Source organism: Xiphophorus couchianus, chromosome 11, assembly GCF_001444195.1.
Source record: "Xiphophorus couchianus chromosome 11, X_couchianus-1.0, whole genome shotgun sequence".
In the NCBI taxonomy this organism is placed as follows: domain Eukaryota; kingdom Metazoa; phylum Chordata; class Actinopteri; order Cyprinodontiformes; family Poeciliidae; genus Xiphophorus; species Xiphophorus couchianus.
Window position 1 is genome coordinate 13,121,105 of NC_040238.1, and position 17,975 is coordinate 13,139,079.

At 42.2% G+C, this 17,975-nt stretch overlaps 1 protein-coding gene across 13 annotated transcripts in view; it reads left to right on the forward strand.

Moving 5' to 3' along the window:
- ncam1a (neural cell adhesion molecule 1a) overlaps window positions 1–17,975 on the forward strand; it is a 295,827-nt gene that overhangs the window by 226,963 nt on the left and 50,889 nt on the right. For 7 of the 13 annotated variants that reach the window (XM_028030586.1, XM_028030590.1, XM_028030591.1 and 4 more), the window contains exons 9-11: window positions 12,199–12,349; window positions 15,399–15,583; window positions 15,699–15,795. In XM_028030586.1, coding sequence (XP_027886387.1) covers window positions 12,199–12,349; window positions 15,399–15,583; window positions 15,699–15,795 — 433 coding nt within the window. Of the gene's footprint in view, window positions 1–2,543; window positions 2,574–12,198; window positions 12,350–15,398; window positions 15,584–15,698; window positions 15,796–17,975 lie in introns of all 13 variants that reach the window. The other 6 variants (XM_028030584.1, XM_028030587.1, XM_028030585.1 and 3 more) reach the window with 1 other exon arrangement.

The following is a 17,975-nucleotide window of genomic DNA, read 5'->3' on the forward strand; positions in this document are numbered from 1 at the left end:
ACCCAGTGACTGTGGCCACATAAGGGCTCAAAACCTGTAGTTGAGTGTCATCAGCACAAGTATTCTCAGAGACGTTGTACTCCATAGTGTGAAAGAGTATGGAGTATGTCCTACTACCAAGAGTAGGACATGGAAGTTGAATAAAAGTGGTCAGAGAACAAAACCTTGAGGAACTCCTCATGTAATCTGTGTTCACTCGGATTTCTAACTACTAAATGTCTAAAGCAGCTCCACTTGACCAAGAAGGATTGGAACCAGGTTAGCACAATACCAGACAACCTGCTTCTTGACCAAGGCAGTCTCGGGTCAGAAACCTGATTAGAAAGCACCAAAGAGATAATTTTCTGTATAAAATGTGCACATTTGTTTAAAAATCTGCCTTTTCTAAAGGTCCTGCGGAAAATTCATGGTTACATACGTGTCTGTAATCCTTTACAACTGTGGCTTAATCCGCTATAGATCACATGTGAAAAGAAGTACAACCTGCTGGTATTGATATATCGTACAATTTTTATGAAAGTTTTAGTAGGCATAAACGTTGATCAGAAACTTTTCTCCAGATACGAATCTCTAGCCGCCATTATTGGTATAGAATATTCCAGACTTTTAGTGTCTTTGACACAGCTTGCACATCCCCAGTTTTCTCTTATTAACCGTGCAATTTATCACTGCCAGAAAGTGGAAGCAGTCACGGCTGCATTGCAAGTTTCTGAATCTTATCTTCCACCTGCACGACAGTCCTCGCCTTGCCCATCGCTGCTCACAGTTGTCAACAAATGTCCCCCATTCACAGCCTGTCACAACCCCCCTTTATTCCTATTTATCACTGTCACAAATGTTTCGATTTTATGTTGGCGCACTCTGAAATTTCCTCTAATCATTTGGTGACGGTTCTGTAATTTCAACTGGATTGTGATTCATTATTAGGCTTCTGTTTGTGACACTCTGTCGTCTGTTTTCACATCCATCAGACTTGAAGTGGACCGTTTCATTCATAATGACGCCCAACAGAAGTACAGTAATTTAACATAACAGCTTCTACTTGTTTTTTGTTTTTTTTAATCAGTCATTTATTTTATTTTATTTTTTTAAGAAAAGCACACCCTGACATCACTGTGTGACTTCAAATTTAGTATTTCCATCGTCAGGTTATATTTCCTGGCCCACCTTGGAAGCAGAGAGCGCTGCTATTAAAGGAAACGCTGATTAGGAAGAAAACACGTCTAGGTGCCTGCAGCGGCTCACCTGTAATTAGTTTCATTGCCTTTTTTCCACAGTGTAGCCAATTCCTTTTTATGGTACATTAATTAATAAGCAGCTAAGAAGGTCCCATTCAGCATAACAGAACTGAGCTCCACTCTGGCGTTCTAACTGGAGCTGTTTGGTCTCCGTTTCCTGCTCTCATTCCCTGATTCGTCCTGAACATCCATCCAGATGGAAAATAAATCTTAACCTCTGATTAATCTTCAATAAAATTAGCCTAACTAAGGCAAGCTGTTTCATCTTGTTTTAGGTGTTTATTCAGTGTTTTTCTTCAGAACATTCTGGATTTTGTGTAAACAGTCGTTTCTTAAGCTTGGTTAAACTTTTATCTACAATGAAGGTCTTACCTGTTTCCATAGAGACTCTTTGTTTGTGCTAACAGTTAGGACGATTTCTGCCTGTGTTTGAACCACAATCCTCAGCAAAAAATTGTGACTTTATAACAGTTTTGTGTCGTTTGACATTGAAAAAAATTATAAAGTTCATTTTTTTCTCTTACTGCTTTATTTGCTTTCAGGTATAGATGCTAGTTTTTAGAAAATTAAGTACACCTTTAGAGCAATGAAAACTGCTTTAAAGGGACAGTTCTCATTGCTCAAAGGCCTTGTGTACAAAGGCTTTTGTGTACAAGCACAGTTCTTCATACTTCATCTGAAGTGTGGAAATCGTCTCTCATTGACGTAGTCACAAAGCAAAAAGCTGGAGGAGACCTAGAGCTTCTCTCTGCACCCCACAGAGTGGGGAACCTGGTGAGGAAGGTAAATTAGCATCTCTGAGGTTCACTGTAGTAGAACGACAGCAAAGAATCACCAAGTCTGCTTGACAACCAAATATCTGAAGGCTTTTGTGTACTTTGGTTGCTCTGTTTCTCTGTGAATGATCAGTTTTATGTACAGGAATGAAAATAAGACGATTTCAATTGAAAATCGTCTGTTGAGTTTAGCTTAATTAATTCTGCCTTACAGTCAAGACCTGTTGCACAATTTTCTAACTCATAAAGCCACTCAGCAGATTTTTAATACTATTTTTAATATATTCCAATAGCCTATGAGATGACTTGTGTACTTTGATGTTTTTGATGTTTTTTTTTTATGCAATTTTCATGGAATTTCAGCGTCCTGCACATGAGACGCGCATTTTGGTGCGGAATATTTCAGAATATTTCGTTCTGAAATATTCAGAATGAGTGAAATCCATCCTGCCGTCTGTGTGGATCCTGTCTGGAAGCTCATTCACTCCACTGTTTCTGCCTTTGCTTCCTCTGTCTTTGTTCTTCCCAGGCATCTTGGACACGACCAGACAAATATGAGGTATTGCCAAAAACGTCATAGCCCAAAGTCAACTAATAATACCCTGAACTTACACCTTAGGCCCCCCCACCCCCTTGTTACCATTTCCATTGCAGAGCAGAGATGTTGTAATTTAGCCTGCGTTTAATATGCTTTAGATTTTAGCTGTACACTTAATGTGTAGGTCATTAGGCACGTAGTGCAGTTCATTTAATCCAATTAGTTCCAGTACACATTTAGACTTACCCTATTTAGTTGTCGCCGCTTGTTGTTGTTGTCGGCAGATTTGATCTCGCGATGGAGGCGCGATCTGAAAGCAATCTGAGCTATTTTCTCCTGGCCGCGCCGTTATTTCCTGCTTCAGGGTCTGCTCAGTTCTCGGCCTTTAAAATCATTTTTGGGAAATGAAAATAAAGACTCCTGCTTTTTGTTGTAGACAGACTAGGGAGCCGGTGGCATGCTGCTGAATAAACTGCGGTCTGCTCTGCTGTGAGCAAGCCGTGAGTTGAACACACATAAATCCTAACACAGTGGTAGAAAACGCTGCGCCTCCTGTTAGGGGCCAGGGCCCGGCATGTTTGGCTTTAACTACACACTTGGGTGACTCTTTCAGTCATTTGGAGCCTGACTGTGAGACAGTTTGTCCAGATGACAAAAATGCCTCACCTTTCCCGAGAGGTGTTTATGTATTTTTAGTTCTTCCTTCTCCTGTTTTTCAGACGCATATGTTAGAATAATTAGTTGAATTTTGGTAGTAACAAAATTTGTGCTTGTTTTTTTCTGACTGAAAGCATTAAAAGTGGATTAAATAAAGATTGAAGCTGGATAGTAAGGATCATTTGGACAGACAGTGAAAAACTCTGAGGCTTTGGTAGAAAGACGTGCATCCTCTCCACAAACCAAAGGAAAAGTTCTAAATAAGAGACAGACACTAACAACCTCACTCATCCGACTAAAAATACATGTGTACCTCAGTTCAACTAGCATATCATTGAATAGTGAATTTATCTCAGTAATTCAGTTCAAGAAGTGGAACTTGTGTTTATCTGAAAAGTGAGATACTACCGTACTTTACTACTCTTAATTCTGATGATTCTGACATCCAGCAAATGAAAACCCAATATCAACTTTCTCACAAAGTTACAGTATTACATCAGCCCAATTAAAAAAAAAAAAAAAAGCTAACTCAGTGTTCGGTTTGGGCTCCTTCCTCATCAATGAATGCATCAGTGCGGCGTGGCCTGGAGGAGTTTCAGCCTGTGGTTCTGCTGAGGCGTTCAGGAAGCCTCACTGGACCTTCCGGTCGTCTGCATGGTTGATTCTCATGTCTCATGTTTGGACAGTATTTGGACAATACTGCATAGATTTTAAAGTCAGACCAGTTTGCTGGTGTTACCAGCAATATAGTGATTAATTATACTGCTTTGTGTAGAATGAATCTATGTTGAATAAATTCCAGTTTGTTAAACTGAATTACTGTAAAAAAACAAAACGGTTTTCTAATTATATTTACCGCCTGGTAGGTGCATCTGTGTTACTAAGACATAACTCTTCCTGTACTGTCACCTCATGCAGAATCCTAACATCTCTTTATAGAAAAACATACAATTAGCTTCTGACCTGTTTTAATTCATTTATGATCCCGCAGGGCTGTAGATAACCACCAGGATGCTTAAATGATAGACAATTATGTTTCTGTTTGACACGAAGGAATCCCAGAGTCTGACCATGACCGAGTCACCATGGTGATTATTTCACCGGAGCAGATTTATGGATCTGTGGGCCAAATGTGCATTACATGCAGTGTGATTTAATTTTTAGCGGCGTTTTTTTTCCCCCTCTAAGCCACAACCCTGTGGTCACTCTGGAACATGAGCAGCATATGGAGTTTATGCAGAAATATGTTTTTTTTCCCCCCAGCTAACAGTATTTTTTTCTTGTAAAAGTGTTTTCCATGACTTTTATTTTCTTTATAACTTTTATTTTCTAGATAGTTTGGTACTCTCTGGTCTACATGTCATTTTCTTCCCATCTAGTTTTGTGTATTTATTATATCGCTAACATCTTTGGAAGCACAAAGCATCTTAATGATCAGATAATAATGCAACATGTTCTGTATTTCTATAAATAAGGTAAGCGATCTCTCCATCAGATGGGTGAAGTATTTTGTATAAATTCTCTGAGATAAACCGTTAAACACCCAGAGACAATCATACTATTTGGTAAGAATCTGAATGAATTTGGTGAACACCTGAGGCCAGTGATGAGTGTATTGAAGAATTGGTTTCCCAGGAGCTGAGCCGGTCTCAGTAGATTCAATTGGTGGCACGCTGAGTGCAGATAGTGTTACAGGCAGTTTCTGGAGCATCCGACAGTCAGTCACGGCAGCCATTTTAAAGGTTGGCATGGTAGTACATCAGAATTCTGTGTTTTTGCAACTAGATTGTTACAGTACAATCAGATATTTTTGTACTTACATGTAGAAAACAATGTGTTTGAAAAGTAACAAATAAGAAACACGCATGTTTAGAGTAAAAGAGTCTAAACAGGCAATGAATGGTATTTACAGCCCTTAATGGAGATTAATGACTTCACTTTTTGCGGTTGCATGAACCCAGGTGGTTGCATTGTACGATCAGCTGGACCCTTAATTTCTGGTAATGTTGTCATATGAGTATATGGGCCGTCCTCTGTGTCCAGTGACCCTCACCAATATGGCTGACTTCACCATCTGCCTGTAACACTCTCTCTCTACTCGCATTGCAACAACTTGTGTCAAATGTGCCAACCAAATTCAGGTCAGCTCTGACCAATACAGTCCAGTCATAAAGTTTGAAAAAAAATAGAAACGATGCAACAAGTTTATTTTACTTAACAATTCTCCACTGCTTTTTAAAATCCCAATGAAATACACTGCTTGAGAAACTATTATTGAATGGGTATAAAAAGATCTGCAGGTTCCCTGTACAGTCATATTAGATCCTAATTACGCAGTTTGGTTAAATCATATTAATCCTTTAAATTGTTTTAAAGGATCTAAAAGTAAAATAGAGAAAAAATGTTATGCAAGAATGTCTACAGCTGATTGGTAGAACTTTTTTCTCTGGCTGAGAGAATGGCAAATGACTGGGTTAAAGTATGATTATGACTGATGTGCTATCCCTCTCTGTTTTCATTGTATTTCTAAGTTCACTTTAAGAAGCAAAAAAACTTGACCTTTTAACAGGAGCTTGGTTTGATCAATAATAATCTGCTTGTTAGAAGACACTGGCTTGAAGGTGCTGAATGGAATGTTCATCAACATTAGAAAAGTGTCATGAAGCGGTGTGGTGAAGGTGGTGAGGCAGACGCAGCGGACCCAGGAATGATGAATATGATGATTTAATGATGAAAACCAGTCAAAACAACGAACAGCAGGCACACGGAAACACTGACGACAGCTAGACTAGACATTGACGAGGACCCGACGACGAACAAAGAACACAGGTGGAGTTAAATACATGGGAGGGTAATCATAGAAACGAGACACACCTGGGAACAATCAAGGGGAAGACAGGACAACGAAGAGACTTAAGGACACAGAAAACTCTAAATAAACACAGAAAAACACAGATCATGACAGTACCCCCCCCTCAAGGGCGGCTACCAGACGCCCAAGAAAAAAAAACAAAAAAAAACCCAACAAGGGTGGGTGGAGGGGTGCTGGACGGCGGGCCAGAGTCCAAACTAACAAAAAACAACCCACCATCGTGGGCGGAAAAACAAGGGCCAAGAGTCCATAAACAACAAAAAACAACCCACAGGGTGGGCGGAGGCAAAGGAGGCGGGAACCACGGAGGTGGTCTGGCGGTCGTCCGCGGTGGCGGGAACCACGGAGGTGGTCCGGCGGTCGTCCGCAGCGCTGGAGGCGGGACCCACAGAGGCGGTCCGGCGGCCGTCCGCGGCGCTGGAGGCGGGAACCCCGGAGGCGGGAACCCCGGAGGCGGGAACCACGGAGGCAGTCCGGTGGCCGTCCGCGGCGCTGGAGGCGGGAACCCTGGAGGCGGGAACCCCGGAGGTGGGACCCCAGGAGGCTGTCCAGCGGCCGTCCGCGGCCCTGGAGGTGGCGATGATGAGCCCCGGGGGCCGCCCACAGACGGCGACGACGAGCCCCCCGAGGCAGGGTCTCTGGTGGAGAACATGGGGTCTTGGTCGGAGCACAGGGGGTCTCGGTCGGAGCACAGGGGGTCTCGGTCAGAGCACAGGGGGTCTCGGTCGGAGCACAAGGGGTCTCGGTCTCGGGTGGAACGCAGAGGGTCAGGGTCTCGGGTGGAACGCAGAGGGTCAGGGTCTCGGGTGGGACGCAGAGGGCCAGGGTAGGAACGCAGGAGGTCAGGGTCTCTGGAGGAACGCAGAAGGTCAGGGTCTCAGGAGGAACGCAGGGGGTCAGGGTCTCAGGAGGAACGCAGAGGGTCTGGGTCTCGGAGGGAACGCAGAGTGTCTGGGTCTCGGAGGGAACGCAGGGGGTCTGGGTCTCTGGAGGAACACAGGGAGTCTGAGTCGGAACGCCGGGGGTCTCGGAAGGAACACTGGGAGTCTCGGAAGGAACGCCGGCTGGAACGCCGGCTGATTCGGCCTCCGGTGCGCCGGTGGAACGCCGGCTGATTCGGCCTCGGGTGCGACGGCTGGAGGTGAGCCGGAGCGGAGCCTGGGAACCGGCTGCGGAGGCGAGCCAGAGCGGAGCCTGGGAACCGGCTGCGGGGGTGAGCCAGAGCGGAGCCTGGGAACCGGCTGCGGGGGCGAGCCGGGACGAAGCCTGGGAACCGGCTGCGGCGGCGGGCCGGAGCGAAGCCTGGGAACCGGCTGCGGCGGCGGGCCGGAGCGAAGCCTGGGAACCGGCTGCGGCGGCGGGCCAGAGCGAAGCCTGGGAACCGGCTGCGGCTCCGGAAAGCGACGAGGGACCGGGTGCACCGGCGGCTCACGTCGCTGTCTCCGAGCGGGCAGCGGAGGTGGCGGGTCCGGAAAGCGACGAGGGGCCGGGTCTGCCGGCGGCTCACGTCGCTGTCTCTGGGCTGACAGCGGAGGTGACGGATCCGGAAGGCGACGAGGGGCCGGGTTCACCGGCGGCTCACGTCGCTGTCTCCGGGCAGACAGCGGAGGTGACGGATCCGGAAGGCGACGAGGGGCCGGGTTCACCGGCGGCTCACGTCGCTGTCTCCCCCGGCGTGAGTAACGGCGGGGGCCGAATCCAGGGGGTTCCGGGCTGGTGACTGGTCGGATCAGACGTTGGCTGATCGCCAGGGTGTAGTCCGACTCCAGTCCCATCTCTTCCAGCAGCAGCGGAGAGGGCAGGATCTCTACGTCCCTGTAGAGATCCCGCTGAGCCAACTCCAACTGCTGCTGGAACCATACCTCCGGGTCGTGCTGGGCCATGAGCTGCTGTCTCACCATTTCGGTCTGGTCGGGTCCTTCTGTCAAGTGTGGGTGGAGGAGGTGGTGAGGCAGACGCAGCGGACCCAGGAATGATGAATATGATGATTTAATGATGAAAACAACGAACAGCAGGCACACGGAAACACTGACGACAGCTAGACTAGACATTGACGAGGACCCGACGACGAACAAAGAACACAGGTGGAGTTAAATATATGGGAGGGTAATCATAGAAACGAGACACACCTGGGAACAATCAAGGGGAAGACAGGACAAAGAAGAGACTTAAGGACACAGAAAACTCTAAATAAACACAGAAAAACACAGATCATGACAAAAAGGTCAAACAACCATGAAATGTATTCAACATGGATTTGGATGGACCAAACACGGCTGTAATATGAACTTCATGAAAAGATAGCACAAAACCCATGGGTATCCTTCATCAAAACTGAAGGATTTAGAGATTTAATTAGATTAAAAAGTACTCTAATATCCCAATTATGACATCATCATGTCTTTAAAGAGTCATTGTGGACAGTGATGTTGCTGAGTGTTGGACTACTCTTTTAGGCAGCTGACCAGAAGTGCACAGCAACAAGTCAAGATAGACAACATTTCCTGTTGTATTTCGTCAGAAAGACTTCAGCTCTTTCTCACGAGAAAGAGCCTTTTGTTCTCCATCTACATCTACTGGATAAAAAAATTATCCTTTAAAGATTGACAAGGAAGTATTAGCATAAATTAAGCATAGATACAGTAGATTGAGCATAGATTTAGCTTCAGTCTACATCAGATGACTTCATTTAGTGGAACACAACAAAACTAAAAGCCACTTTGAATTCCCCCCAAATATAAACATGGGCAAACCTTATATGAATTGTAGGAACACCATATATCCACAAATTAACTTGAAAAAATCTCAAAACTATAGAGATATTCATGGTTTTGAAAGGATAATTTTAATATGTTTATGTAGTTTGGCAGATGTAAAGCCTCGCTATAACTTGATAGTTGGTTACTGAATTCTTAATATTTGCCTTTGAATCCTGTGGATCTCTAGGGTCCAGAAATCAGCATATAGAACAGAGAAGCACTTGTTTAGTGCCAAGATGGGTGTTTTTCAGAATCTGGTAAAGTTCTGGAAGAAATGATTTCTTCATATGGCAGATGGTTCTAACGGTACTCCTCAGACATGAAGAATCAGAAGCCTGTTTCTAGGATATTTTAGTTTAGTTTGCCAACCTAAGCCTTTAAAATGCTAATTTCTCTCAGAGGAAAACATTTGAATAAATAAAAAAATCCCATTAGCGAGGTTCTTGCTGTTTTTGAAAAAAAAAAGTTTGTTTCATTTATTGTTCATAAATTACATCCAAACATCCATGACCCCAACAGCTGAGTTAAATGAACGCATACATCTCCAGCTCATTTGACCCAAAGCTCGGACTGTAAGCCGGGATGAAATGTGTTTTCAATGTTTTTAACTCTGCTATTCAACAAGTTACATTTTCAGCAGAGCAGTTTCATTTACGTTTTGAGTTTTTTTTGTGATATGTTTTATAGAATAAAGTGAGAAGATTTTTTTTTTTTTGAGTAAATAATATTTAAAAGTGCTTACAAGTTTGTTAACCTCAAAAATGACCAAAAAAACAATAATCCTAAGTTTGGTAAAGCCTGCATGATGATGTTATGGCTTTAAAAGTGTCACTGACACCATAAAACCACAAACATGATTTAATGCAGCAATAGATTCATTTTAGCAACAAACTCTGTATTTTCTGTTCTATTTTGCTGAAAGGAATTGCTGAAATTTATTTCTGCAGGTGTTTTGCGAGCACAATAGTTTGTTTTTTTTCTTCAGTGCCATTTGAAATAATATACTGGTCACCTCTGAAACAAAATCCCATGAAAAAACATGGCAGTCCGTACCGTTACTGAAATCAGTTTAATGTGGAATCAAAGCTGATAGATTTACATCTCTTTTTTGTTGGAGCCGATAAATTAGTTATTTTTAAAAGGTCTGCCCATTCACTTCTGTTTCTGCAGTCTCATTAAAGTATTATTCTCCATTAACCTTTCTGTGTTTGCATTTAAACAGCCCGCCTAGTGCCGGGGAGACAAGATTAATGCTGCCCTTTTTAAAATGTTTCAGGACACTCCTTTAGATCTTTTATTAAACAAGAAAATATTTATGCCACATGTGCATCACATTTTCCTGCAAAAAAAAAACCCCAGTCATGCTATAATTCCAATACTGAAAAATATGGATAAATAAATATAAACAGTAACGAATAAAGCTCAGAGTGTGCTTAAATTATTAATGGAACATTGTGGAAGCTGGAAGGAAGATGTATGTCTCCTGCTGATGTGTGGGAAGAAAAGTTGTTACTGTATTTATAACTGCTGGAGTTTTTGTGCAGCCGTACCATTATTATTCAATTTATATTGTTCTGTTGTATGTTTCATTGCTACTGACTGCTGTAAGTTTTGCTGCGGAATTTCGCGGCTTACAGAACGTCTATAACAATGAACCTCTCAGTGTTTATATAGACTGCAGATGGGATGGAGAGAGAGGGAAAACAGGCTGCATCACTAAGCACCGTGATGTACAGCAAAGATCAAGGATCAGGCCAGGTGCATTGCTCTATTATAAAAGCGAGTGGAGTACTTTGAGTAAACTCGGTTGTCAGATGCACACCTGTGCAGGAGCTCTGAGTCCTCAGCAACGCGGAATAGCAGCCAGGGCAATAAACAGGATCCTCTAATGAAAATGAAAGTGGGATTTAACAAGCTAATTTTCCTCACTGCTTATGCTGCTCCGGCTGTAAGTATGCAGCTTGTAAACCTGCAGAAAGGCCTCTAAATAAGTAGGGACGCTAATCAACTTCAAGAGTTTACTGCTTGGGGCTTTTTAAAACTTACTGACTTCCAGTTTAACTGAGGCGTAATTTACTTAGAGCTCCTTATGAGCACAGATAGATCCATACTGTAAGGGATTTGACCAAAGAATGGCTACTCAGTGCTTCTTTATTTAAAGGTCAAGGTTATTTTATTTATATAGCACATTTTCAGCAACAAGGCAATACAAAGTGCTTTACAGGAATTAAAAGGAAATACAAACAAAATTAACAAACCAAAGGAAAGAGCAAAAGAAGAAAAATAATCTAATAATGTAGATTAAGGTATAGTACAGACCAAAAGTTTGGACACACAGTTGTGTCCAAACGTTTTTTCTGGATTCTAAGTTTGTTCTAATCTCTGTTCTGGGTTGGTAGATAAGTAGAAGTAAGTAAGCATCTCTGGTCTAATTCCTTTTCTGGTTTGGAAGAATATGAATATTAAATGTACTATTATTTTGTACACTTAAGTTCTATTGTGAGGATTTGAACCCACTTAACAGCAATTTTTAAATCCATTTCGGTCTAAAATGTAAATTTTTGGTAAAAAGACAACCTAGTAAAAACTCCAGATTTTTGTACATTTTGTGCAGGTGTATATTTAGGGTCTTTAGTGTACTCCTCGTATTGGTGGGGTTTAGGGACCTCAAGCAGCATGAATGGCTGAAATCCTCATATACTTCTGACTTCTCTCTAAAAATGTTTACAACTGCCTATTTCAATGGTTCAAACAACAAATGTACCTTAACATGCATTGATATACACAGTGGAAACCGTCTTTGTAATACTGCAGAAGCGACAGTAGCGTCCATTGTTTCACTCTATTTCCCGTCTTGTGGGGTACAACCAATCAGCACCAAGGAAAATGAATGACACTCCTGGATTGGCCACTTTGCACAGAAAAATCTCTGAATACTTAACTACGAATAGGCGGGGATCCACTGTGCTTAGTTATTCACAGACGTTTCAACTTCCATTTGCCCGTTGTTCAGCGTCTGCCATGGTGGAAGCTGTGGTGTGAGCTTTTGCACACCCATATCTAAAGCTTGGTAAAGGCCGGGTCAATAATGTGCTAAAAGTTAAAGTGAAGAGGAAAACATAATATTTATGATTGTGGTGGTGTTGTAATTAATGCATCTAACATCAGTAACTTCAATCCACCATCAGGTCAGTCGACATTAACTCAACAGGTCATGATGTGTTTGCACAACCTTTGTTTGTCAACCAGTCAACCAAAGCATCACCTTACTTGTTGCCCTCATCTCTCGATTGTAGCTGGTTTCTATTGAAGTCACCTGTTTTTATGTGTGTATAATTCCCTATGTGTTTTTCTATAGAGCCTTGACAGGAACGTTGTAGTACGAAGCCATGCGCGGGTGTCCTCCCTCACCCTGAAGAACGTCCAGTTCACCGATGCTGGCCGTTACCTCTGCACTGCCAGCAACTCCATCGGCGAAGACAACCAGCAACTGTTCCTGGAAGTGCGCTGTGAGCCATGCATCTTTTTCTCACTCTTCACTCCAGTTCATAAAGAAACACCTGAGTCATTTATAAATACAAATAATTCATTTATTGAATCGTGTCATGTGATGGTCCAGGGAGCTTCTTTTTTTTTTTTTTTTAAATCAAGTCAACATAAACGAAACGTACCTGGAAATAAAAATCTTTGCATTTGGTATCTTAACACCTTTAAGTGTTAGTTTATTTTGTAGACCTGAAATAAAATCACAACTTTAGATGCAAATAAGGACGTAAACAGGGAATAAAATTCTTTCCCAGACCAAACAAATGAAATGGGAACATTCCAGTTTCTGCTCACCTCATTTCATCAAGATAAATGGTTCAGCAGCGGGCTGGGTCAGTGGTACCACTGTGATTTGTTACCAATAGAAACAAAGACCCACTTTCCAACCTCTCTTTAGGGATCCGGTGCCGTTTTTAGGATTTAACCGCTGTTTTTTTTAGAACGAGTCCTTTTTCTTTTGATGCATGTAAAATGTCACTGTGAGAGTTGTGGATGACTTGGATTGAGCACTAAACAGAGAGAATTTTGGTCAGGAATGATTTTACAGGGCAGGATTGCCAGAAGATTCATCCAGAGATGATGAAGACTGACAGTTATCCAGCTACGGAGGGATCTCTTCTCAGACCTCCAGAGATACTGTGGGGGGTTTGACCATCAAACTTTAAATTCAGAGACGCCAGGGTACAGTAGCTTTCATCCTGTAAGAAGAACAACAATGAACCAAATCTTTACCGGGGTGAACCTACTGAAGGGGTCATGGTGGTTTGGTTCTCATGTTCACAGGTGTTTTGTGGATCAGAGAAAGGATTAGGATCCTGTTCTATGAGGAATTTTCTGGAGAATCTTGTAGAGCATTTGGCTGCAGGGATGCTTTAAAAAACTTTTTGGGTGTGTCCCTCTCTTTGGCACTTAGTCGAACTAAGTTTCTAGCACAGGAAACAAGTTCAAATGTGATACATAGCCTACAAATGTGATAGGCTAAGGCTATGGATAAGGATAAGAAGGGTCTGGTTTGGGAACTTCTGGGTCACATCTTTGCTTTGTGTGGTACAGTTGGCATCTTCAACCCCTGACTCTCAGCATGCCCCAGAGCTGTTCACATCTACTTCACAAGTGCAAAAGGGCAGTATGAGAGTCACCTCCTCCTGCCTTCACCAGAAGACTTCAAGTATTTGGGTGTCTTGTTCAGAGTTGATAGAAAGATGGAGAGGGAGACGGGTAAACTGACTGAGGCCATATCAGCAGTAAAGAGACCATTGTGCCAAGCTGTCATGGTGAAGAAAGAAGCAAAGCCCTTTGACTGTTTACGCTCGGACGCTCACCTACGTGCATGGTTGGATGGAAAAGATCCAGGATACAAGAAGCTGAAATGAACTTTCTCTCCTTTGTGATAAAGGTGGGATCTCAACGGTCTTTAAGGGTGAGGAGCTTAGAGTCGAGTCACTGAGGTAGTCTAGGTAGTCTCATAAGAATGCCTCCTGGACATTTTGTGAGCACGTAGTGCTGGAAGGAGACCCCAGGGCGGACTCAGAAGGACTCTGTGTCCTGGAAAGACTCTATGTCCCTTGTGGTTTAGGAGCCCTTTGGAATGAGCTGGAAAGTGAAGATGGGAAAGAGGTATCTTAGCTTCCATCCTAGACTGCCTGTTACTCATGTAACTAGACCTCAAACAACTGGAAGATAATGAATCAATTACCAGGATGTGCTGGATTGTTAAAAATCCTGCTGGCTTAATATGATTGGCCAAGAAAGTTTAATCTGATATTGAAATCTATTCCTAAAAGGAGTGAAAAACACAATCACTGTCTAATTGGACTAATAATCCCTGAGCCTATTGTGCTTTAAAGTCCAGAGATGCGATCACAATGCACCATTGATGGAGCTGTGTGAGGACTTGCAGTTAGCCAGTGTAATCACCAAAACAATCAGGCAGCTGAATCAGTGTTGCCAGGCAATTATCGATAAGAAAGGTGCTTTGTTTTGAGTACAGCTCTCACTCCGTGTCCTCTGTCTCCACTCCGCACAATGAAGATGCAATTCAAGTGCTGGGCCATCTATCTGCCACACAGCACGATCCATTTTACTGGGCTGGGTTTATCGAGGTATGCTGCTGAGAGACTGATACAGTAGCAACCTAGTAAAAATGTTTCTCTCCAAGCCTCATTTTCTCAGGTTTGTTTAGCATTACTGTCTTCCAAATTGGTTTTGTGGTACCAATTTTAATTTTTACAAACTACTCTTTGCCAAATTTCCATTTTTTTAGATCAAGCATTACAAGGGATGCAGCAAAATTACTGAAATGTAATAAATACGATGCTGAATGATGAAGGAACTTCTGGGATTGTGAAACTGAAGATATTTCCATTTCTCCTCTATGCTTTATGAGGCCACTTTGAACCCAGCTAACTATGACTCACAAAAATCCATAGTACTCAGTGGAGTTTTTAGAAATAAAAACACCACAGAGACTTGAAATGCTCAAACATTGACCCTGCATTGACTTTACCTTTAATCCATTGTGTATGTAATATGCTCACTGGAGCCTTGTTTGGGTTTTGTACTCAGGGTTACTCAAGGACGTCTGACTTTACATGTTGGAACGCCAATGTCAAGCATCCGGTTTGTTGGTTTGAAGAATTGGGACTTAAACGTTAAATCACATTGAGTAATTGCTTGAAAATCCCTGGGATTGTGCACAGTATTGATTCTTAACCTGTGGCAGACTTCTTTTAACATAATAAGTGCCAAGAGTGGTCATTGGTTTTCAATTGGCAACTGCTGTCTGGGTATTGCTTTAATAATGGAAATTAATAAGCAACATAACAGAAGCTCCTTGGGTTAAACAGTTAGAGATTTTACAAATTTGTAAATCAATAACAACCCAAATGATGGTGCATACAAGTCGATCATCTCCTGTTTAGGAATGAATCGTTTAGGAATGAATCTGTTTGGAATTTTTTTTTTTTTTTTCAGATGTCTCATGTGCTCTGTCTTTTCTTTCTATTCCTTTAGATTCTCCAAAGATCATGGGCTTGGTGGCAGCATACACATGGGAAGGAAACCCAGCCAATATTTCTTGTGAGGTGGCAGCCAATCCCAGAGCCTCGGTGGTTTGGTTCAGAGACGGCATCGAGCTGCCGAGTGCTAACTCAACCAACATAAAGATCTTCAATACTCCGACCATCAGCCTTCTGGAGGTGATGCACCAAACATCTTTGTGTTTCTTGGCTTTCCCGATGTACATAAGCATGAAGTAATGGGGGAAAAAAAATGATAAAAAAGTTTTCAGCTTTTTATTTTTCTGTCTCTTAGATCACACCTGAGTCCCAAAATGACTTTGGGAGCTACAACTGCACAGCTACAAATGTGATAGGCTCTGAATCCAAGGAGTTCCTTCTAATCCAAGCAGGTTGGTTCACTGAAAACACAAATAGGGCTTCTTAATATGTTAATTTGTATGAACAATGAATCAGTGCAATAAAAGCAAACACTGCAGCATTCAGCAAGGAAGAATGTCAGAATCTGCTACAAGGAGCATCCTCAACAAGCCCGACAAGTTAGGCATCAGCCAGTGAATGCACAGAATAATAATAAAGAATGAGTTACATTTATCATCCATTTTCACGATCGAGAGGACGGCTGTAGAAAAAAAAAATCTACTTTGTCTCCTTATAACTAAAAGGATACATTATGTTTGTTTAAGAAAGGTGTGAACAGAAAGTAAATTTGCGATGCTCTTTAGATGCTCTGCAGCTCCGTCTGAGAAAACACTGAAATCACAGCAGACTCTCCCTCTAAAGTCTTTTCTTCTCCTCTGCTGTGAATTTGGTCAGTCCTAGCTTCATTCTGCATGCAAATTGCTTTGGAGCCCTTGCAAACGATAGGTCGCTCAGGATCTCTAAATGGTGTGTGGCCGAATTAATTGCGGTGACACCCTCGGTGCCATTGTGTAATATCCTGTGGGCTCTTTGAGGTAATTTCCTTGCTTCGCTGTAAAACTTCATCAGTATGACTGAAGTGGCTTCCTCCAGTGGCTGGCCCTCCCTGCTTTCTGTATGTCTCAAGAACATGCACACTGAAAAAAAAAAGAAAAAAGTGTTGGATAATTAAAACATTTAATGTGCTCGAGGTTACACGTTGGAACCCCTCAGAATGCAAACATCAGCAGCAGCTCTAGACTGTTTACATAATTCATTTAAAATTCTTTCTCTGCACCATTTATAGCTGCTAAAGAGGCTAATGTAGACTGTGTTCAAACAAGATTTAAACCCTAAAGCCTCTCTAGTGCCCCCTAGAGATTACAGCAATTTTCGCATTGAATATGACAATTATTCAAAGGGAACATATTGTAGCAGCTGTATGAATATTAAGCTATAAAGAAAAAGCATCAGTAGGTACAGAGTGTTTCACATTAAACTGTGTTCATCAGTTAGTAGACTTTTTAAAAAATATATTATTAAACAGATACAAACAAATGCATGTTCTGCTGTAGAAGAGACCTGTACTACATTAGGAAACAGACAGTGCCTTCTGCTTTTTATTTATTTATCTTTTTGGAGCAGCTTAATGCTGTGCAGAAAACTTTCAAAATGACAAGTCCCACAATTTTTGGTGCCCCGGCTGGTTGCAATTTGAGCAGGTAGTTCTCTCCTCCGACATTTCACAAGGTTGGAGCATACAGCTAAACTCAGTTCAGCTTATTTGTATAACACCAATTCACAACACGTGTTATCTCAAGGCACTTTGTAACAACAAAAAAAAAAGAAATAGAAATTTAAGTCCAATTAGTTGATTAAGTTAAGTTTATTACTCAAATTTGTTTAAAAAGCCTGTACCGAGTCCTCTTGGATGTAGACAATCACTTGTGTTTTGTCATTGACTTTACAGCAATCCCTCGCATCAAGCATGCGAACAGGGGGAAACCTCCAGCTAAGGATCTTTGTTCATTCCTCTTCCATCATCCTGCATCCACTCTGATTTCTTTTCCTCAGATTTTCTAAATAATTTATTTCTGTGAACTGAGATTTCCATGGAAGAAGGTTGTTCTAATTTAATAACTTTTCTCTTCTATTTTCTGTTTATCTGCTGAAGCATCCAGTGATGATCCAAATACCGTTTTTCTGGCAGAGGCCATCAGATTTTTGTGTAAAATTACTTCATGGTCCCAGTAACTGTAAACAAGCTTTCCAGGGTCGTTGGCAGGAAATTGGCCCACAGCGTACCAACTCCTCCATCATGCTTTTCCACACATTAGTCATTGGTTTTCAGAAAAATGTCAGTCTTCCAATTCCAGTTAAAGTCCTAATAGCATCTAGCAAACTCCATCTGTTTACGTTTGTCATGGTAGGACAGAAAAACTCTGAGATAACAGCTTGACGTTTAGATCAGATGTATCGGTTGTAGTCCTCTGCAGTCCTCAAACTGTGAGGCGTGAAGATGTTTTCATCCTGCTCCCTGTGTGTGGTGGAAAGATCATTCAGGCTTGTTTTATTAGCTTCAACACACATCCGTCTTATCTGGATAAGCATGTTCTCTTATCTTTCCCAACTGTGTAACCACTTAGCGGTGCGCCAGGCAAAGAAGTAGTCA